At 35.2% G+C, this 21627-nt stretch overlaps 2 protein-coding genes across 3 annotated transcripts in view; one reads left to right on the top strand and one right to left on the bottom strand.

The window, feature by feature from the left end:
* LOC141376229 (thioredoxin domain-containing protein 6-like) overlaps positions 1-12724 on the bottom strand; it is a 31668-nt gene extending 18944 nt beyond the window's left edge. For both annotated transcript variants that reach the window (XM_087268517.1, XM_087268518.1), the window contains exons 1-9: positions 12545-12724; positions 12391-12448; positions 9936-10039; positions 9774-9845; positions 8163-8279; positions 6077-6155; positions 5916-5998; positions 404-496; positions 157-311 (exon numbers count right to left, since the gene is read on the bottom strand). In XM_087268517.1, the coding sequence (XP_087124643.1) occupies positions 157-311; positions 404-496; positions 5916-5998; positions 6077-6155; positions 8163-8279; positions 9774-9845; positions 9936-10039; positions 12391-12448; positions 12545-12577 (794 nt within the window). In that variant the 5' untranslated portion in view covers positions 12578-12724. The remainder of the gene's footprint in view (positions 1-156; positions 312-403; positions 497-5915; positions 5999-6076; positions 6156-8162; positions 8280-9773; positions 9846-9935; positions 10040-12390; positions 12449-12544) is intronic.
* Positions 12725-20395: 7671 nt separating this feature from the next.
* Positions 20396-21627, top strand: part of dap1b (death associated protein like 1b) — an 8852-nt gene continuing 7620 nt past the window's right edge. The window contains exon 1 of the mRNA NM_131573.2: positions 20396-20510. Within this exon, the coding sequence (NP_571648.1) occupies positions 20450-20510 (61 nt within the window). The 5' untranslated portion in view covers positions 20396-20449. The remainder of the gene's footprint in view (positions 20511-21627) is intronic.

The raw sequence follows: 21627 nt of genomic DNA, 5'->3' as shown, positions 1-21627 counted from the left end.
GTTGTTTTTTTAGGTAATGTGATAACTCTGCTTTCTCTGGGCCTCCTCTATATTATTTCATTCATTTGTTAATATGTTCATTCATTCATTCATTCATTCATTCATTCATTCATTTATGTATTTATTGACTAATTGTTTCTCCAGGTAATGCGATACCTTTCAGGCTGCTCTCTCCGGGCCTCCTCCACATCAGCAGGGCCGATGAATTCTCTCCAGGCCGGAATGACGTCCTCACAGCCCTCTGTCTTGGAGATGACCAGGACATGCGATGGGCCGCTCGACATAAACTGGACGAGCTCCTGAAAGTACGGCTGCAGAAACACACAAACACGCACGCTGGAGCTCTGCCATTCCTCTCCATCAGCAAAAACACAGGCTATTTTTAGAGGATTCATTCATTTACCTCCGCGGCTTTGTGTTGATAGAAGTCCTGAGCTTCTGCTTCAGTTAGCGTTCGCTCCTCATGCGCCAAAATCACAAAACCGGCATCCTGAATCTATGAGAAAAAAAGCACACAGTGTATTCATTTTACCTGTGAAGTAGAGCTGCAAGTGTTTCTATACAGCTGAAGACAAAATCCAAGTGCTGTTTAATGGAGAGAGGGTTTTTTCAACACATTATTTTTAATAACTAATTTCTTTTGTCTTCGAAATGTTGGGCAGTACATAATATTTTACTGGTTATTCTGCAAGTATATGCTAGTATTCAGCAATTTAAAAGGCTTAACTAGGTTAATTACTGTGCATCCGGAAAGTGTTCATAGCGCTTCACTCCTTCCGCATTTTTTTGTCACAGCCTTTTTCCAAAATGGATTAAGATCATTTATTTCCTCAACATTCTACACACAATACCCCATTGTCATGTTCACCAGCGACGTAACCACCATAGATCGCTGAAAAACATTCAAATCCACATGAACTACAAATCCGCCATGTTATGGACTACAGATCCAGTCATGCAACACACTCACCTGCTGCAAGTCACTCACACCTGAAGCTGCTTTTGGACTAATAACTGCACTTTAAATACAGCACACTAAAGGCTGATCTATACTTCTGCATTAAGCAAATGCATATGCTATGGCGCGGCCTATGCATGGACGCATAGCCCTCACCGTGACCATCGGCGTTGCTGACGCGCTCCCCTTTAAAAATGTAACTATACGTCGCAATAACACGTAGTGCAAGCTCTGTGATTGGTCAGTTTGGTAGCCCTGATGAGTGTGGGCGGGACCGAGAGCTGCGCGAGCCCAATGGAGCGATTGTTTACAAGTGTGGAGTCCCGTAAAGGAGCTCTGGATGGAAAGTTTTGTTTTGTTTTTACCTCATGGTTAAAGTTGTTGCATGTTTGCCAGTTCCTGCCTCTAAATGATCGAGTTTGAGCCACTTGTACATTCGGGAAGCGTTCAGAAAAAAAAACACCAGCAAAGAAACTCGAAACAGAGGAACATCAACACCTCACTGCCAACTAGCATTTCGGAAGTGTTATTGCAAAGCAACAGAGGCAGCGCGCAGAAGTATAAATGCACAGCTACGCGTGTTGCATGTGCCCTACGTTACGCCAATCACTTGACGCAGAAGTATAAACCAGGCTTAACACACAGTTGCTGCTTAGTCTTCTGTTACAATGGTGTGACACTGACAACAGGGGTGTGGATCCAAATGCAGGTTAATTTAGCAGAATGGTCAGGCAAGCAACACTAATCACAGGGGCAAACAAATATATACAGGCAAATCCAGATTCATAGTCTAAATAACAGGCGAGTGGTCAGGAGGCAGGCAGCAGAAAGGGATAAACAATACAAACATAACAAAGCAAGGGTCAAAACCGGCAAGACAAAGAAAGGAAAAACGTGTTGTAATGTCACGTAATCAGATAACACGTTTTCCTTGCTTTGTCTTGCCGGTTTTCAATCTCGCTTTGTTTTGTTTGTATTGTTTGTTCCTTGATTTATGGTTTCATACATTATATTACAGATGAATTGTTCACCACTAAACTAACAATGTGAGTTTGGTTAGTTTTGATTTCATGTGGACTTTAAACTCCTTAAAGGCCTAAACACATGCAAATAATAAACATCCATCTATTATGGTTAAAGTCTGCAGTGACTCCACAAGTCTCATGTCTTCTGAACTATTCCATATATCATGTAATGTAAATATTGTTGATGGACACATTATGATGTTGATTTTGAATTGATACAGCTGAGGGCAAAATTATGAGCCCTCCTATGCAATATTTATTCTTTTTCAAATATTTCTTAAATGATATGTAGGGAATTTTTCACAGTATTTCCTATAATATTTTTTCTTCTGGAGAAAGTCTTATTTGTTTTATTTTGGCTAGAATGAAAGCAGTTTTTACTTTTTCAACATGTCAACTTTATTAGCCCCTTTAGCAATATTTGTTTTCGATTGCCTACCATATCGGTCAACCCTCCCTTTTTCCCGGGATTCTCCTGTATTTTACAGTTCTATCTTGCTATCATCCCATAAAGGTATTTTCCCGTATTTCTCCCGTATTTTCAGTCTTTCTCTGAAGGATGGCAATAAAGCGCCTAGCCTCCCTATACGCAACCTATACCAGACTCAGACTCAGCTTTATTATCCAGTTAGGGAAACTAAAATTGCAACATGGTGCCATAACACAGGCAAAGTTCCATGTACACATTATTAAAATATTACCACACAACATCCATACATCAATATGTAGATACATCCCCCTCCCCCCTTGACTCATTTAATGACCTAATGGCCACAATTCTAAAAGAATTTCTGGTTCTATTTGTCCTGCAAATAGAAACCTAAAACGACGTCCTGATGGCAACAACTGAAATACAGAAGTACAATGGGTGATCCGGGGTGCATAGGATACCCTGAGCTCTCTTTAGAACATATTTATGGCAGATTACCATTGGACCAGTCTGGTTAAAACCAATGATCTTGCCTCCCACTTTCACCAGGCTGTTCAGCCTGTTCTTGCTTCACACACTCAGATTACCGTACCAAGATTACAATGCAAAAAGATAAAACAGATTCAATAAATAGTTTATAAAACAGCGTCATCATACAGGTACAAACCTGAAATGGTCTAAGTTTCCTTGTCTTTCCTAAGTCTTTGTTGAACTTTTTCCCGTATTTTTGGTGGTTCCTGCACATGTCTCAAAAGAAAATGTCTCTATCATAATCTATGCAAAAGTTATTTTATTTTAAAGCCCCTGTCAGATCACATGATTTTTATTGTCGGTTATGAAAGTCACTATATCAGATCCTGCAATATTTTTTCTTGATAAAATCGTGACTTTTTTTCTCCCATTTTTAGATTTCTGATCAAGTCAGATTTGATAATGTGGCGAATCATCCGATTTTTATTGAGCAGGTGTAATATTTATAAATATTAATTATTCGAATTCTTGTATTCTCTAAGGTGCCGCTGTCATCATTAACCTGGACTGATTTTGAAGCACTTTACCTCAGATGTTATTCTTGTTTATTTTGTAGATAACTGACCAACAAAAATATATTAAAATTAGCCTAATTATCAATGTTATATTTTCCTATTATATTAATTATAAATTATTGTAATTAATAATTTAAATTATTCAAATACAATGATGTGCTTTCATTTCCTTGGTCTAACTCGCGACAATGAATGAATGTAGCCTTTGACAGCAAGCATCAGTGTTTTTAATGATTGAAATGAGAATAAGGGATGATGATGGGGCGGGTGGTGCTGGAGATGTGCATAACCTTGAATAAAATCCTGCTGGTGCCCCTGGAAGAAAGAACTCAGAATGGAGATGTCGGCATATTTGTGCCAGTTTTTCAGATAAAATTGCTTAAAACACATAATATTTTAGAGAAAATAGTTAAAGCTTGCATAGCCAATGACTGGGTATATCCACCCGTGACCAACCCATCTGTAAATATGCAGCCTGTTTCTGATCACCTGACCAGCTCAATAACAGCAGCACCCACTAATATAACTGATAAATGATGTGCTCCTATTGGGCCGTGTCACCCACGTGGTGGAACTCGTTGTAAAAAACGAGAAAAGATTAAACATGCTAGACTTTCTGCGACCAGACCAATTGTCATGAACTATGGCACATTACAAGACAAGAAACGATTGAATCTTGTGTCACGACATCTATTTGTCAGTTACGAATCTCTACGACACCCTACGTCAAGAAAATCATGCCAAAATCGTGTGATCTGACTAATGCTTAACTGATGAGAGAATGGAACCACTTTTGGGGGTATTGGACCAGTACAGACCTTTAAAATTTAAAGAATGCAGAAGTAAACCACACTGTAAGAAAAAAAATCGTAAAAAAAAAGGTCAAATGACTGGCAGCTACGGCTGCCAAACAAAAACCATAAAGTTACGGTAAAATGTCTTTGTTGAAATAAAGTGCAAAAAATAATAAATCTACAGATATTTTAATTAAAATGTTTACAGAAAAACACTGTTATTTTACAGCCTTTTCCTAAATTAATACGATCAAATACGCTCAATAAAGGTATACACTGATCAAACATCATCAATAAATCATTACGATTAAACCATAGACTGTAAAATATAGTTATAGTATATATAAGTTTTTTTTTACAGTGCATAGATATATACACTAGATATTGCATAGGGACCCTGAGCATGCGTCAATAGCGCCGCCATATTTGTACAGTGCTCACAGGACAAGTGTCGTTCAACCGCACTAGCCAAGACAGTGTTACTACGTGAAAATGCTGGACTTTAGCGCTGTCTACGGGTGTAGTAATGAGCAAACAAAGAAAACAAAGCTCAGAGGCAGAACATTTCATAGGTAAGGTTTAGTTTTTCACGTTTTTGTATGTTATGAACTTTTGTGCTACACAGGTAACGTTATTGATGATAATACAGTCACTTACTCAGGGTAGATAGTACATTTCCATACACTCAAACACAAGCTTTTTGTCAGAAATGCCTGTGTGACCACTTATCCATCAATGTAGAAAAGTGATGTAAAATATAATTTTCTTAATTTATAAAAATATTTTTATCATACTGACCTCCGGGAAAACTCGGAGATATATGTGTATATCTCTGGCTCTCGATGGCCACAGTCCTTCACTGCAGCTTGGTCCCACATTCATTTCAAAGGAACGCTACCCTGTACTAAAGTGGCGGCTCTATTGACGCAATCCTTCTAATAGACAACAACAGGGTAGGCGACATCTAATGTATATATTCATGGAAGTAAACAACTTCATGGAGTTGGTAACAGGTACGCAGAGTTTGAAGGCCTAGTTAAGCCTTTAAATGTCACTTTAAGCTGAATACTAGTATCTTGAAGAATATCTAGTCAAATATTATGTACTATCATCATGGCAAAGTTAAAATAAATCAGTTATTAGAGATGAGTTATTAAAACTATTATGTTAAGACAGTGGTTCTCAAACTGTGGTATGTGTACCACTAGTGGTAGGCGGGCTTCCTTCTAGTGGTACGCGGAGGAATGAAATGTCATGTACATGCTATATATATTACAAAATATATAAAAAATTATGTATATGACATATAGCCTATATTTCTGAGGTAATCTGCCACGTTTTTTTTAACTGTGCAGAGTTGTAGCTGCTTTACTGGGCCTTCTACGCTACTGTATTTCAATACTGCTCATTTTGGTGGTACTTGGAGAGAGATTTTTTTTCTTAGATGATACTTGATGAAAAAAGTTTGAGAACCACTGTGTTAAGAAATGTGTTGAGAAAAATCTTCTTTTCACTAAACAAAAATTGGTGAAAAAATATAAAAGGAATCAATTTAGCAGGAGGGCGAATAATTCTTTGACTGTATTTTGTGCAGCACTACTACGTGAAATGAACAAAAAAAAAAAACAATATGTTTGTCCCAAACTGAGTTCCTTTTTTTACCTTCATTATAATCTCGTCTGCTTTGCCGTGGGCCACTACATCCGGCTTGATTATTGCCACTGTGTAGGACTTGTCTGTAGGAACTAAAAAAGCAAAAGCACAGTGGGTAAATTCAGCAAACCGAACAAACTACAATGATAAATAAGGGAAAAAAAGATTACCGGTCACATCTTCATCATGCGGATGATCCTCAGTGTCATCGTTCACTTCCTCTTCCTCAGTTAAACCTTCATCTTTCACCTGCAGTCACAAATGTCATCTCCTTCAGCATCTAATCAGAGCTGGAACTTTATTATTTTCAGCTTTTAACTAAATTTGAGCAGCTTTAGTTTTTATTTTTATCTTAAAATGATAGGACATCCAAAAATAAAAATTTACTCACACTGAAGTGGTTTTAAACTTTTATGAATTTCTTTTTTCTGTTAAACACAGGACAACATATCCTGAAAACTGTTGGGAAAAAATCTGCCATTGACATCCATAGTAGGAATAAAAAATACTATGGAAGTCAATGGCTGCTTTTTTCTTCTATATTCTTCAGTGTATTATCTTCGTTAGTGTTCAACAGAAGTCAGAAACTCAAACTGGTTTGGTTGAGTAAATGATGACAGAATTTACATTTTTGGATGAACTGTTGCTTTAAAGATTCATATACTGCTTTTTAAAATGTCATCCTGCTACATTAGCCTATTTTATTAGTCATATTTTTATTTTAAATGGACAAAATGATTAAAGAAATACTCTGAAGTTGGCTTGACAAAGGCAGGTCCGGAATGTCAAATGTTTGTAGATTTAGCATGTTTTTCAACATGTTTGGTTGCAGGAATTAACAGCAATATTTTAGCATGTTAAGTGTTAGCTTAAATTAGCCTGTTGTTTGCATGTTTTTAGCATATTTACCAATTTGATTGCTGAAATTACCATGCCAGCAATATTTCATCATGTTTAGCATTATGTTAGCCTAAATTATTCTTGTGTGTTTTAGCAATTGTTAGCATAGATTGGCATTTTGTTAACATGTTTCTAGCAGGTTTAGCATTGCTAGTTCTAATTAGCCTTTTGCTGGCATGTTTTATTAACATGTTTAACAATTTGATTGCTCAAACTAACGTTTCAGCATTTTTTGTATTATACTAGCATCAGTTAGCATGCTGCTAACATGTTTCTTATAAGTATTTCTAGCACATTTATCATCTGGCTAATATGTTTTAACATTAGATACATGTTGTAAAACATGCAAAATGTTTAATGTGCTGCTTGCATGTTTTACAACATGGCTGACATGTTTTAGAATGTTGCTAACATTCTATGATCCTATTTTAATATTAATTGACAAACATTAGCATGATGTTATCATGCTTCTAGCATTAATTATCCTAGCATGTTTGAGCAATTGTAAGCATAAATTAGCATGTTATTTGCATGTTTTAGCATGTTTAACAATTAACATGTTGTCAGCATCTTTAGCATGATTTTAGCATAAATTATTCTAGTATGTTTAGCAATTGTTAGCATACACTGGCATGTTGTTAACAGGTTTCTAGCAGGGTTGCCCCATTGCTAGTAATGATTAGCATATTACTAGCATGTTTTAATGTGGATAACATGTTTTTGCTTTGCTGGCATTAAGTTTTTAGCATGTTTAACAATTAGATAGTAGCATCTGTTAGTATTTTTGCTTAAATGATTCTAACAAGTATTTCTAGCACATTTATCATCTGGCTAGCGTGTTTTAACATTTGCTACCATGCGTTTACCATGTAGAATGTTTAACGTGCTGCTTGCATTTTTTACAACATGGCTAACATCTTTTAGAGTCTTGCTAACAATTTATCTTGTTATTTTTTAATATTATTTGACAAAAATTAGCATATTGTAAGCATGTTTCTAGCTTTGGTTAGCACATTGCTATAACATTGATATGACATGTTTCTAAAGCATGTTACTCACATTTCTTCATTGTTTTACCTGCGGTTAGCATATTTACGAACACTGTTAACTTATTAGCAGAAATAGCATCTTTTAATACCCTGCTAGCATAGTTTAAGCACATTGTTAAAATGTTTCTAGCATGTTTTAATACATAGTTTTTTATTTTACTGTTTAATGTTTTTTATTTTATTGATATGTATCTATTTTGACGATAAAGTAGTCAAGTAAATAAGTTTATCAGAGTATGAATGTATTTTTCAGCATTGACTGGTCATAGTATTTGTGTTCAGGCTGCTGATGTGTGAAGTGTCTCACTGCTCTGCGGGCTCCGCCGTGCTCCAGGACATTTTTTTCATTGCTCAGCTCCTCCTGTATGGTCTTCTGCAGGAGAGGAGCGTTTGGCCCTCGCAGAACTGACACCAGCTCACCTCCCTACAACAACACAAAGCCATCATACACAGATGGGGCAACTCTCTTTTCACAGCATCACAGTTAAAAGTAAAAATGTAACCTGTTTTATATGGAAGATAATTTCCATTATGGAATAAAACAATAATTGTTTTACCTCAAAATTCAGACTTTTGTTCTTGTAGTTTATATCTCAAAATTATTTTATTATTTTGCATCTGAAAAATTGTTCATGACTCACAGTTTTGACTTAAACCCAGGCTCATTCTGAAATGTACCCTTATATACATTTCTGGAGAGTGCCAAATACCTTCCAGGTGCTACTTTTTTTTTTTTGCAGTTTTTGTTTTCGCAAATTCACCAGAGAGCACTGTGTACGCTTTTTCAGATCTCAAATTTCTCTCGCGAGTGCCATTCGCACCTGCTGTTCTCACGCAAATCCACCACTAACTGACTTACTGAATGACTGACTGCCCGATCGACTTACCTGCCCTCCTCCTTCCCTAAACCCAACCAATAGTGTTTTTAAAAGCATGAATTGACCCACCCACCCACTTCCCGAAACCCAACAGACAGTTTTCAAAAGCATCAATTGACCTGCCCATCCACTTCCCTAAACCCAACCAATAGTGTTTTCAAAAGTATCAATTAGCCCGCCCACTTTCTTCCCTAAACCCAACCAATAGTGTTTTTAAAAGCATCGATTGACCCACCCACCCACTTCCCTAAACCCAACCAATAGTGTTTTCAAAAGCATCAATTGACCCGCCCACCCACTTCCCTAAACCCAACTGACAGTGTTTTCAAAAGCATCGATTGACTCGCCAACCCACTTCCCTACCCCCCAACCGACAGTGTTTTCAAAAGCATCAATTGACCCACCTACCCTCTTCCATAAACCCAACCGACAGTGTTTTCAAAAGCATCGATTGACTCGCCAACCCACTTCCCTACCCCCCAACCGACAGTGTTTTCAAAAGCATCAACTGACCCACCCACCCTCTTTCCTAAACCCAACCGACAGTGTTTTCAAAAGCATCGATTGACTCGCCAACCCACTTCCCTACCCCCAACCGACAGTGTTTTCAAAAGCATCAATTGACCCACCTACCCTCTTCCATAAACCCAACCGACAGTGTTTTCAAAAGCATCGATTGACTCGCCAACCCACTTCCCTACCCCCCAACCGACAGTGTTTTCAAAAGCATCAACTGACCCACCCACCCTCTTTCCTAAACCCAACCGACAGTGTTTTCAAAAGCATCAATTGACCCGCCCACCCTCTTTCCTAAACCCAACCGACAGTGTTTTCAAAAGCATCGATTGACTCGCCAACCCACTTCCCTAAACCCAACCAATAATGTTTTCAAAAGCATCGATTGGCTACATAATTCACAATTTCCAGAAATGTATATAGGGCTACCCCTGTTTGCTCATTTATATTTGCATAATTTTTTTTAAGTATGAATTAGCTAAAACTTGGAGGCACTCTGAGAAGTGCACATATTTTAGACCCACCGCATAAAACAGAAAGGTGGGCTCACACTTTCCTCTGTACATCTCCAGAGCTTCAATCCCATCTGCCTCAGCCTGCAGGGATGATAAGACGGCGTGACAAAAATGTCGACATTTAAAATGATTGTTTGTGTGCAATCTAATCTTCAGAGCGGCTTATCTCACCGTGGCAAAATGCAGCAGCTCGTCTCCCAGCTCGTTCTTGATTTTCCTGAAGAGACCGACGACTGCGCGGCAGGGACCACACCACTGCTGGTACACATCAACCACTAACACACAACACATTAAAGTCCACATGACATCAAACCTAACCATATTGATTTTGTTAGCTCACATTGCTAGTTTTGTGGTGAACAATTCATCTGTGCATTGTTTGCACTGGTTCATTGAAATCTGAAAACGCACTTCCTGTTTGTTTTCAGTTAAATGCTCAGAATATGTCACTCTTAGGTACAGGGCGTGGCTAATATACTTAGCCACACCCCTCCAGCTGTCAAAAAATGGTGAGCAGGAGGAGTCTGTTAGGTTGTAATAAAGCTCCCCAAACCTTTTTCCACATCTTTCTGAATGAAATGCCTACTTTACTACATCCAATCATCTCAAAGTAGAAAAAACAAGCCACGCCCACTGTTTTCTCATTTACAGTTTTTCTCAGTAACTTTGGTGCATTTCTCACAACACTATTTACATTTGCACAACAGTTAATGCATTTCTCAAAACAATTAGTCATTTGTGCACATCATAGTAGCAGTTTCTCATTCCTTCCAACAAATTACGAATGCTTTTGGAAAATAGCAAAGAGTTCTATGAAAGCAATTGATGCATGTCCAAAAGCATCTGCAATTTGTTGGAAGGAATGAGAAACTGCTACTAGGATGTGCACAAATGTCTAATTATTTTGAGAAATGCATTACCTGTTGTGCAAATGTAAATAGTGTTGTGAGAAATGCACCAAAGCCACTGAGAAAAACTGTAACTAAACTTGTGAATGATGAATAGTCATTCTATATAAAACTGATAGTCCTCATTTCATAACTTGAGTCATTACATACACAAATGTTGAACCAGTTGTCAAAATCTGTCTAGCAAATTTTATTAAAATTTTTTAAAAATCTTTATTTTACTGAAAATGTCTTCTAAATTAAACAATTTCATGAATGATTTACAGACCTGTGTGTGTTTTAGGATCAGTTTCAATATGTACTGCAATATTGTAAACAGTTGTGCACAAGTCTAGCCAAAAGAAGGTTTATGTTTGTTGTAAATACTGTAAAGGTGTGTTTATTCTTTTGCACAATGTTGTGAATAAATTATAATTGTAAAGTGCAAATTCAGTAAAACTGTAAAACATTCAGTGTCTTGTACTCAGATACCTCACTAAATGCAGTGATGTCTAAATTTACTGTAGTTTTTTAAATGGCTGTGCAAATAGTATACAGTGCTGTCTTGAGTATTTTCAGGAAGTGTCACCAAAATCAGATTGCATTGAAAAAATGTAGAGTAAACTGTCATAATGAAAACAGGACTAAGCCATTTGACAATCTTGTTCTTAAACAATGGTGGCAGGACTTTTCATTTTGATGACACTGACACTTTGATTGACATCAATACTTGCTTTTGAGGAATGAACTCTCCATTTTGATCATGTGACGCGCTTTTGCAGGTTATCAGCTAGGTTTTGCAGTTTGTACTAATTGTTTTGAGAAATGCATTAACTGTTGTGCAAAAATGCACTGGTGTTGTGAGAAATGCACCAAAGCCACTGAGAAAAACTGTAATATTTAATTTCTCTAGGAACTGCGTCACAACATGAGAAAACAAATGGTCACAGCTTCCAGCTCACGTGGACTTTCTGACACGCAGAAAACTCTGTCCACATAAAAAAATGCTACGGTCATTAATAGTAATAGTAAATACTATAGTGTTTTTGAATCATACTATAGTGATGTGTATTATTATATATGTATGTATGTATGTATGTATGTATGTATGTGTGTATATATATATATATATATATATATATATATATATATATATATATATATACATATATATATATACACACACACATATATATATATATATATATATATATATATATATATATATATATATATATATATATATATATATATATACACTGTAGTATGCGTAGTTTTTAATACAGTAAACTGTGATGAAAATAAATAAAATACAAATAAATATATAAAATATAAAGAAATTAAATAAAAATAAAGAAATAAAATACATTCATTCATTTTCTTTTCAACGTAGTATCTTTATTCATGTGTTTGTTATTTTAAAGTTATATACAGTCAATAAATAAGCTTTTTAATTTACAATTTACATTTACAATTTCGTTGTTGATTATATTTTACTATCTCATTTTATGTCTCAATTATTGTACATAAACAATATATTAATTACTACTACTTCTCCCTGTGTTCGCATGGGTTTCCTCCAGGTGACAGACAGACAGACAGACAGACAGACAGACAGACAGACAGACAGACAGACAGACAGACAGACAGACAGACAGACAGACAGACAGACAGACAGACAGACAGATAGATAGATAGATAGATAGATAGATAGATAGATAGATAGATCTTTCACTCACCTATTAACCCTTTCAATGCAAGAGCTTCACTCCATTGTTCGTCATTATTAATATTTATCTAAATATAAAAGTTTTCAGGGGGTTTTAATATGAGACACAAAGTAAACAAAGCAGAAATTAACGTTACAGTTGTCCCAGATAATTTACTACAAACCTGTAAACTGATCTCCTTCTTTTTAGCAGCCATAGCAAGCGTGATTTGAATGATCCAAAGTAGCTATTGGACGTTAATAATTGTTGCAGATGCTGTTTATTATTATGTCGTCGCTTTTTTCCGTTTCTGAAAAGTTTCAGTGCGGGACAGTATCAGCGCATGCGCAGCACGGACTGTTTCGCGTTCTCGTCGCTCAGCAACCGTTTATGAGCCGCTACAGCTCCGCTATCTGCTGGAGCATCTGTGTATTGCAGATATGAAAAATGTTCAGTCTGCTATAAGGTAACAAAACCAGAATCACTTTTGCAGTTTATTGTTGTTATATCTTTTATTTCAGATTCTTAGTCCATATCCAAAAACACAACAATGCCAGAGATTAATAAATAAGAATTTAATAAATAATAAAGTCATAATAAAGCAGATTTCAGACTTATTGAATGCTGAATTCAAGATGTGAAACTAATATCCAGCATGTTTGGCAGAAAGTAGTTGATCCCGTTTCACCCAAAAATCTTAGGATAAGATTGTGTATTCAGCTTAAAGAAAATGATGCTTGTTTTAAAAAGTTACTCTGACACATAACAGTTTTATTTATTTATTTGTATTTTATTTATTTAAAAAAAATTTAGTTAGTTAGTTAATCATTTATTTTTATTTATTTATTTTTTATTTATTTATTCATTTGAATTTTATTTATTTATTTATTTATTTGTTTGTATTTATTAATTTTTATTTATTTGTTTGTGTTTAATTTATTTATTCATTTGTATTTTTGTATTTAATTGTAATTATTTATATTTTATTTATTTATTTATTTGTATTTTTTATATAATTTTATTTATTTATTTGTATTCATTTATTTGAATTATATTTATTTATATTTATAGCTATTCATTTATTTTTATTTATTTATATATTTGTATTTATTTATTTATTTTATTTATTTGTATTTTATTTATTTATTTGTATTTGAATTTTATAAAATTTTTATTTTATTTTTTCATTGTATTTTATTTATTTGTATTTTATTCATTTATTATTTTATTTGTATTTTATTTATTTGTATTTTATTTATTTATTCATTCGTTTATTTATATATATATATATATTGTATTTTATTTATTTGTATTTATTTGAATTTTATTAAAATTGTATTTATTTTATTTGTTTGTTTGTTTTTATTTATTTGGATTTTATTTATTTATTTATTTATTTATTTATTTACATTATTATTATTTGCATTATACATTTTTTTCTTTGCATTTAAGTACAATTAAGTATACATCCCCAAAATGCATACCCATAGCTCTTCTTGCCTAAATATGTACGCCTAAACTAATAAACTTCACTCATGCATGAATGAAACAATGAATTTTTGAACAACGAAACAATGAAGTCTTCATATGGTTCAATATTAAATAATTGCATCTGTTTTATGTTCTTTAAATAAGGTTCTTTTAGAAACAAGTAGCCAAGGACTTCTGTATATATTCTTTCCCCTACAGTGGAAGTCAATGGCTACAGGTTTCCAAACATTCAAAATATCCTTTTTTGTCTTCAACCTGAGTAAATGTTCAGTAAAAGTTAGTTTTCAGGTGAAGTATCTCTTTAAGTTTATGAGTTGTTCAAACTGTGTAACCCAATTGCATGTATAGCAGTTGAGCTCTGTAAATGTTTGAGAGAAAGAAAGCGAGCACTGAAGGCGGTGTCAGCAAACACAGTTATCGCCACATGTCTTTTTGTTTTTCTGTCTGCAGGACTGTGCAGTCTGGGATAGGCGGACATTCCTCACATAAGACCACTGATGTGGAGCAGAGCCAAACATAACAGCAGATCTCAGACTGCAAACACCACATTCACTCCATTCCACAGCCGCATAAACAGTTGAAGCAAGAATTATTCGCCCCCCTGTATATTTTTTTTCCAATTTCTGTTTAACGGAAGGAAGATTTTTTCAACACATTTCTAAACATAATAGTTTTAATAACTCATCTCTAATAACTGATTTCTTTTATCTTGTTGATTCCCTCTAATGTGTTTATTCACTGCTGGATTGTTTTACCCAATGTTGGGTCGAAAAGCTGGCCTCCGTTACATATTGACAAACCCAAGAGTTGGGTTAAAAAGTGTTATTCATGAATTTTCCTTTGGCATAGTCCCTTTATTTATAAGGGGTCGCCACAGCGGAATGAACTGCCAACTTATCCAGCATATGTTTTACACAGCGGATGCCCTTCCAGCTGCAACCCAGTACTCAGAAACACCCATACACACTCATTAACACACACTCACACTACGGCCAATTTAGTTTATTCAATTCACCTATAGCGCATGTGTTCAGACTGTGGGGGAAACCGGAGCACCCGGAGGAAACCTACGCCAACACGGGGAGAACGTGCAAACTCCACACAGAAATGCCAACCGACCCAGCCAAGACTCAAACCAGCGACCTTTTTGCTGTGAGGCAACAGTGCTAACCACTGAGCCACCATGCTAACAAGTAAAAAATTACAAAACCCACACACACATGTTGGTATTAGTAGTTTACATGTACTCTCCATAGGTGTAATTTATTCTATACTGTTAAAACTACTAAATATACGACCTTTTCTCCCCTTTACCTACCCCAGAACACAATCCTCAAAGTGAACCTGTAAGTTGTGAATGTGAAAAGTTAATGTTAAAAATAAGCAAAGTTAAAGTTTGACTTTTTTTTTTAAACCATGACTTTTAAGCAATTTGAATAAAAAAAACATCCTTGTAAAACACCAAAACCAGAACACACACACTCACTGGCCACTTTATTAGCTACGCCTGTCCAACTGCTCGTTAACACAAATTTCCAATCTGCCAATCACATGGAAACAACTCAACGGATTTAGGCATGTAGACATGGTCAAGACGATCCGCTGCAGTTCAAACTGAGCATCAGAATGGGGAAGAAAGGTGATTGATGTGACTTTGAACGTGGCATGGTTGTTGGTGCCAGACGGGCTGGTCTGGGTATTTCAGAAACTGCTGATCTACTGGGATTTTCACACAAAACCATCTCTAGGGTTTACAGAGAATGCTCTGAAAAAGAGGAAATATCCAGTGAGCGGCAGTTCTGTGGGCGCTCAGAGGGGAATGGTCAGAGGAGAATGGCCAGACTGGTTCCAGCTGATAGAAAGGCAACAGTAACTCAAATAAGCACTCGTTACAACCGAGGTCTGCAGAAGAGCATCTCTGAACACACAACACGTCCAACCTTGAGGCGGATGGGCTACAGCAGCAGAAGACCACACCGGGTGCTAAGAACAGGAAACTGAGGCTACAATTCACACAGACTCACCAAAACTGGACAATAGAAGATTGGAGAAACATTGCCTGGTCTGATGAGTCTCCATTTCTGCTGCTACATTCGGATGGTCGGGTCAGAATTTGACATCAACAAGAAAGCATGGATCCATCCTGCCTTCTATCAACGGTTCAGGCTGGTGATGGTAGTGTAACGGTGTGGGGGATATTTTCTTGGCACACTTTGGGTCCATCAGTACGAATTGAGCATCATGTCAACGCCACAGCCAACCTGAGTATTGTTGCTGACCATGTCCATCCCTTTATGACCACAGTGTACTCATCTTCTGATGGCTACTTCCAGCAGGATAACGCGTCATGTCATAAAGCATGAATCATCTCAGACTGGTTGCTTGAACATGACAATGAGTTTATTATACTCAAATGGCCTCAACAATAACCAGAGCTTAATCCAATAGAGCAGCTTTGGGATGTAGTGGAATGGAAGATTGGCATCATGGATGTGCAGCCGACAAATCTGCAGCAACTGTGATGCTATCATGCCAATATGGAGCAAAATCTCTGAGCAATATTTCCATTATCTTGTTAAATCTATGCCACAAAAGATTAAGGCAGTTGTGAAGGCAAAAGGGGCTCCAACCTGGTTCTAGTAAGGTGTACCTAATAAAGTGGCCGGTGAGTGTATATACATACATGTAACATTTTAAAGGGTGATATGACCTTGCTTGGGATGAGAATTAATTACATTTTGTCACATCAAAACCACAATCAATGTTTACGTTTCAAAGTGATTTGAAGGATTATGGCAAAGTAAAAACATTTAAAATCACAATTATTAATATTATAGGATCAAACTAATATGTCATCAATGGACTCTTGTTTAAAATGTCTTTTTTTCCCACCCCATTATAAGTGATAGTTGCTGACGTTTTAATGGATAGCTTCAGATAAGTCATATAAAATATAAGATGCCAGGAGGAGGCCTCGTGGAAGATCCAGGACACGCTGGAGCGACTATGTCTCTCGGCTTGCCTAGGAACGCTCGGGATTCCACCGGAGGAACAGGAGGAAGTGTCTAGGGAAGTCAGGGGTTGTCTCCTGAGACTGCTGCCCCCGCGACTCGACCCCGGAAAAGCTGTAGAAAATGAATGAATGAATGCTTTAAAAGGCCCTTTATAACAGTGCTTTTACTGTGGCTGTTCCTCCCATGCAGCGTGTAAAACAAACATGTATTATAAGGCATAATCCACCACACCTCCTTTGATCAACACACTATTCATTATAAAGCTGAAGCTGCTTGTTTGTTCAGTTTATTTCTGAACTCTTCTTGCTCAAACTTGCCTTCGCCCTCAGGAAAAACAGGAGATTCTTTCAAATTCGACAGTGCATGTACAGGCGACACGGTGGCTCAGTGGTTAGCACTGTCACCTCACAACAAGTAGGTCACTGGTTTGGACCACTTGGCATTTCTGTGTGGAGTTTGCATGTTCTCCCAGTGTTGGCGTCGGTTTCCTTCGGGTGCTATAAGTGAATTGGATAAGCTAAATTGGCCGTAATGTATGAGTGTGTGTGTGAATGAGTGTGTGTGAGTGTTTCCCAGTACTGGGTTGCAGCTGGAAGGGCATCCGCTGTGTAAAACATATGCTGGATAAGCTGATTAACCTTTTGAATGGCTTTTTGATATTGTTATGTATGTTTGATGCATTTTTTCCTAACTTTATTTATAGAATTTTACAAACAGCATGTATTTTAGTAGAACATTATTGCACATTTTGACATATAGAAAGAGAGAAGTAAACAAAGATCCAAAATAATTGTCATAATTATTGACCCCAGATATATTTATATATTTAAAAACATTTAATAATAAACAATACAGTGAGATATTAATATGCGGATGATCAGTAACTTCTTAAAGTTAAATGCACGTAGCTCTTCTTGTTGACTCTAAGTCTGTTCTTTCCTAAGCTCAATCCTTTTCTCTATCAATAATTCTCCAGTAAATTTTACAACTCATGCTTAAAATCTTGGGGTTATATTAGTATACTTCCGTTTATTATACATATTAGTAATATTTCACGATCTGCCTTTTTTACTTGCGTAACATTGCAAAACTTCACCCTTTACCATCTCAACGAAGTACTGAAGTACCGAAGTACTGCTTGTTCATCACTTGTCTTTGGCTGGTGATCCATACAGCAATACGCAACAGTGACACAACTTTACTTGGTATTGCATCAAAAATAACAGCATAGTCTTTCGGTTTTACAGGAACTTTACATTTTTAAGGAAATCTGAGTATGACAAAAGCAATCCATGTTCATCAAGTAATTGACTGACTGTAAATATTCCATTGTCATACTAAGATTGATTGAATATAGACTTCAATTTGTACAAGATATCTCGATTAATGCACAGAAAATACTGATGTGGTGTAAAATTATGTTCATAGACCAACTGCCAAGCCAGCAATGCCTGCTTATGAAAACTTGACAATTTAGTTGGGATTTTATCAATATAGAGAAGTTTTAAAATAAAATGTATGCCACCCAAAGAATTAAATATACAATTTGGAAAGATAAGCCACACAGTTTCTTCATTTTTAATATATTCAATTATCCATTTTATCTGAAATACCTCATGGAGATCTTTAAAATGTTACATTTTAAGGCACCCAAAGGGCACATGTTTTAGCACACAATGCCTCATATGCATATTTAAACTAGATATTTATACAAACAATGACCTATTAATAAGTCACTTAGTTTAATTGAAAATTAAGGAAATGAGCTTCTTTCTTGTGCAAATATGATGAGATCTTTCATGCTACTTGAGTATTTATCTCTTTTTTTATTGCATTATTTCTTTTAACTTTTTTTGTATTTTTTCTAATGTATTTTATTTTATTTTTTCTCTTCATCTTTTGTATGTACTGTGATTATTGTGTAAAAGAACTGTTATCTTTTACTGTATTCTAAGTTGTATTATACAGTTTCTTGAAAATATAAAAAAACAATGACCAATTCATCTGTGAGTGATGTAAAGTTATGAAAATTCAACTAGATTAAATATATTTAAAACATGTTTTCTTTAAAATCATGCAGTTGTTCTGCTATATGAAAAATTATATATTTAAAAAATAATAATGATAATAAAGCAAAAAATAAAAAAATAAAAAACTATGAGATATTAATATGTGGATGACCAGTAACTTCTTAAAATTAAATGCCAGTAAAACTGAAACCCTTCTGGCTGGCTCTAAGTCTGTTCTTTCCAAAGCTATTTTTTCCCATCATCATTACAATTCATCATCACTTTTCTTTGGCTGGTGGTCCATATAGTATACAGAACTTCTCAACAGTGACACAACTTTACTTAAAAATAACAGCATAGTCTTTCGGTTTTACAGGAACTTTACATTTTTAAGGAATTCTGAGTATGACAAATGCAATCCATGTTCATCAAGTAATTGACTGACTGTAAATATTCCATTGTCATGATTGAATATAGACTTCATTTCATACAAGATATCTCTATTAATCGACAGAAAATACTGATGTGGTGTAAAACTATGTTCATAGAACAACTGCCAAGCCAGCAATGCCTGCTCATGAAAACTTGCCAATTTAGTTGGGATTTTATCAATATAGAGACGTTTTAAAATAAAATGTATGCCACCCAAAGAATTAAATATGCAATTTGGAAAGATATGCCACAAATTTTCTTTATTTTTGATATATTCAATTATCCATTTAACTAAAATACCTCATGGAGATCTGTAAAATTTAACATTTCAAGGCTCCCAAAGGGCACATGTATTAGCACACAATGCCTCATATGCATATTTAAACTAGACATTTATACAAACAATGACCTATTAATAAATCACTTAGATTAATTGAAAATTAAAGAAATTAGCTTCTTTTTTGAACAAATATGATGAGATCTTTCATGCTACTTGAGTATTTATCTCTTTTTTTATTGCATTATTTCTTTTAACTTTTTTTTCTAATGTATTTTATTTTATTTTTGCTCTTTATCTTTTGTATGTACTGTGATTATTGTGTAAAAGAACTGTTATCTTTTACTGTATTCTAAGTTGAATTATACAGTTTCTTGAAAATATTAAAAAGAAAACAACGACCCATTCATCTGTGAGTGATGTAAAGTTATGAAAATTCAACTTAAATATATTTGAAACATGTTTTCTTTAAAATCCTGCAGTTGTTCTGCTATATGAAACTTAAAGTGCTTAAATTACATGCGGTGGCCCACAAATGTTAGAAAAGATACACAAACACGCCCACGTGAGCATGTTTACACGTTTGTAGGTCATCTGGGAAGTCACGTGGGCTTGTTTTGTTTGTTATGTGGATGAATTCATACACCATCTCACTACTATTTGGTTTAGTACGTTTGGTTTTGTCTTCAGGTTTTATTGTGCATAAGAATATTTTGCGTGTGTCTTTTCAAAGATTTGCTGCAGCGGCGGCGCGCCCCCCGTGACGTCACGAGCTTGTCGAATATAAAAGGGCGCGAGTGGGCGGATTATCTGACTGGAGTGTTTTTGTGAGAAGCGTTTGTTATTGTTGTGAAGAAGACTGAACAATGGTGCAACTTTCGAAGACTGGAGTGCGAGACACGCTCAAAGCTGGTCATCCACCTGCAGGTTTGGGGATTTCGTCGAATATGAAGCTTGTTAACACGTCTATTGACCAAATGGTGGTTTGTTTATGTCGCGAAAGCAGTTTGAGATTCATTTAACTCGTCGATAACCGTATTAATTCTGATATAAGTGCTAAACGTTGAGTTGTGTTACTGTGGGCGTGTAGTTTAGTCAGAGTTTTGTTGTAGCTTTGCGGTGAGAGGATGAAAAACAGCTCTTGTTTTCGTGGTAGAGTTCACAGGATGTGAGTTCAGACTTGACTCTCATTTTCTTCTGATATTTAAATCGATTATTTACTACAAACATCCACTTAGGCTTAAAATAATGCGCGTTTTATAGATTTAAGTTAGTGTTTGTTTAAACAGTTAAACTACTTTGCAGTTGCATATTAAACTTATATGTTCAAATGCTGAACGTGTACCATATGCACATAGATGTGTTCATAGTTGCATATTAAACATATATGCAACTTTGCATTATTTAATTTCAACCGTGCATATTTTATTTTGATACATGGAGTAACTTTGTGATGTGTGAATCAAAGTAACTGATTACTAATTGCATCGTTAACTTAAGATTAAATTCCAAATTATTGTCTTTAATTACAACAAAGTTTTAATTTAGGAATTTGTTTACTCGATTGTAAAAACGCCTATAAATCTCAAAACAACAAATCAAACTCACCAAAATCAATCTAAATATAATGCACAAGTTTTTTACTAACAAGCACCGCTTTTGTTTGGTTAACACGAATAATTGCCTTGCAAAAAAATTTGAAAAACTATTTGTATTATCTGCAAAATATTTGTATTATAAAAATTGTAATTGATTTTTTTTTTACAAAACTGTTAATCATTTTTACAGTGTTTTAAGCTAAATACATTATTATAAGCATCTGCAATTTTAAAGAAGTGTTTTTTTTGCATTTTAACTTTAAAATCTTAAACGTATGGATATTACAGAAAAATTCCCACAATGCTGAAATGCCTATTAATCTCAACATGGCATAAATTAAACTCGCCAAAATCAAGCTAAATATAATGCTTAAGCTTTTTAATAACAAACAATAATTTGTTTTGGTTAACACATAATTGCTCTGCAAAAAAAATTAATATAAATA

This window comes from Danio rerio, chromosome 9 (assembly GCF_052040795.2).
Source record: "Danio rerio strain M-AB ecotype USA chromosome 9, GRCz13ab, whole genome shotgun sequence".
Lineage (NCBI taxonomy): Eukaryota > Metazoa > Chordata > Actinopteri > Cypriniformes > Danionidae > Danio > Danio rerio.
Note: the sequence above shows the minus strand (reverse complement) of the source record. Positions and strands in the feature narration are given on the sequence as shown.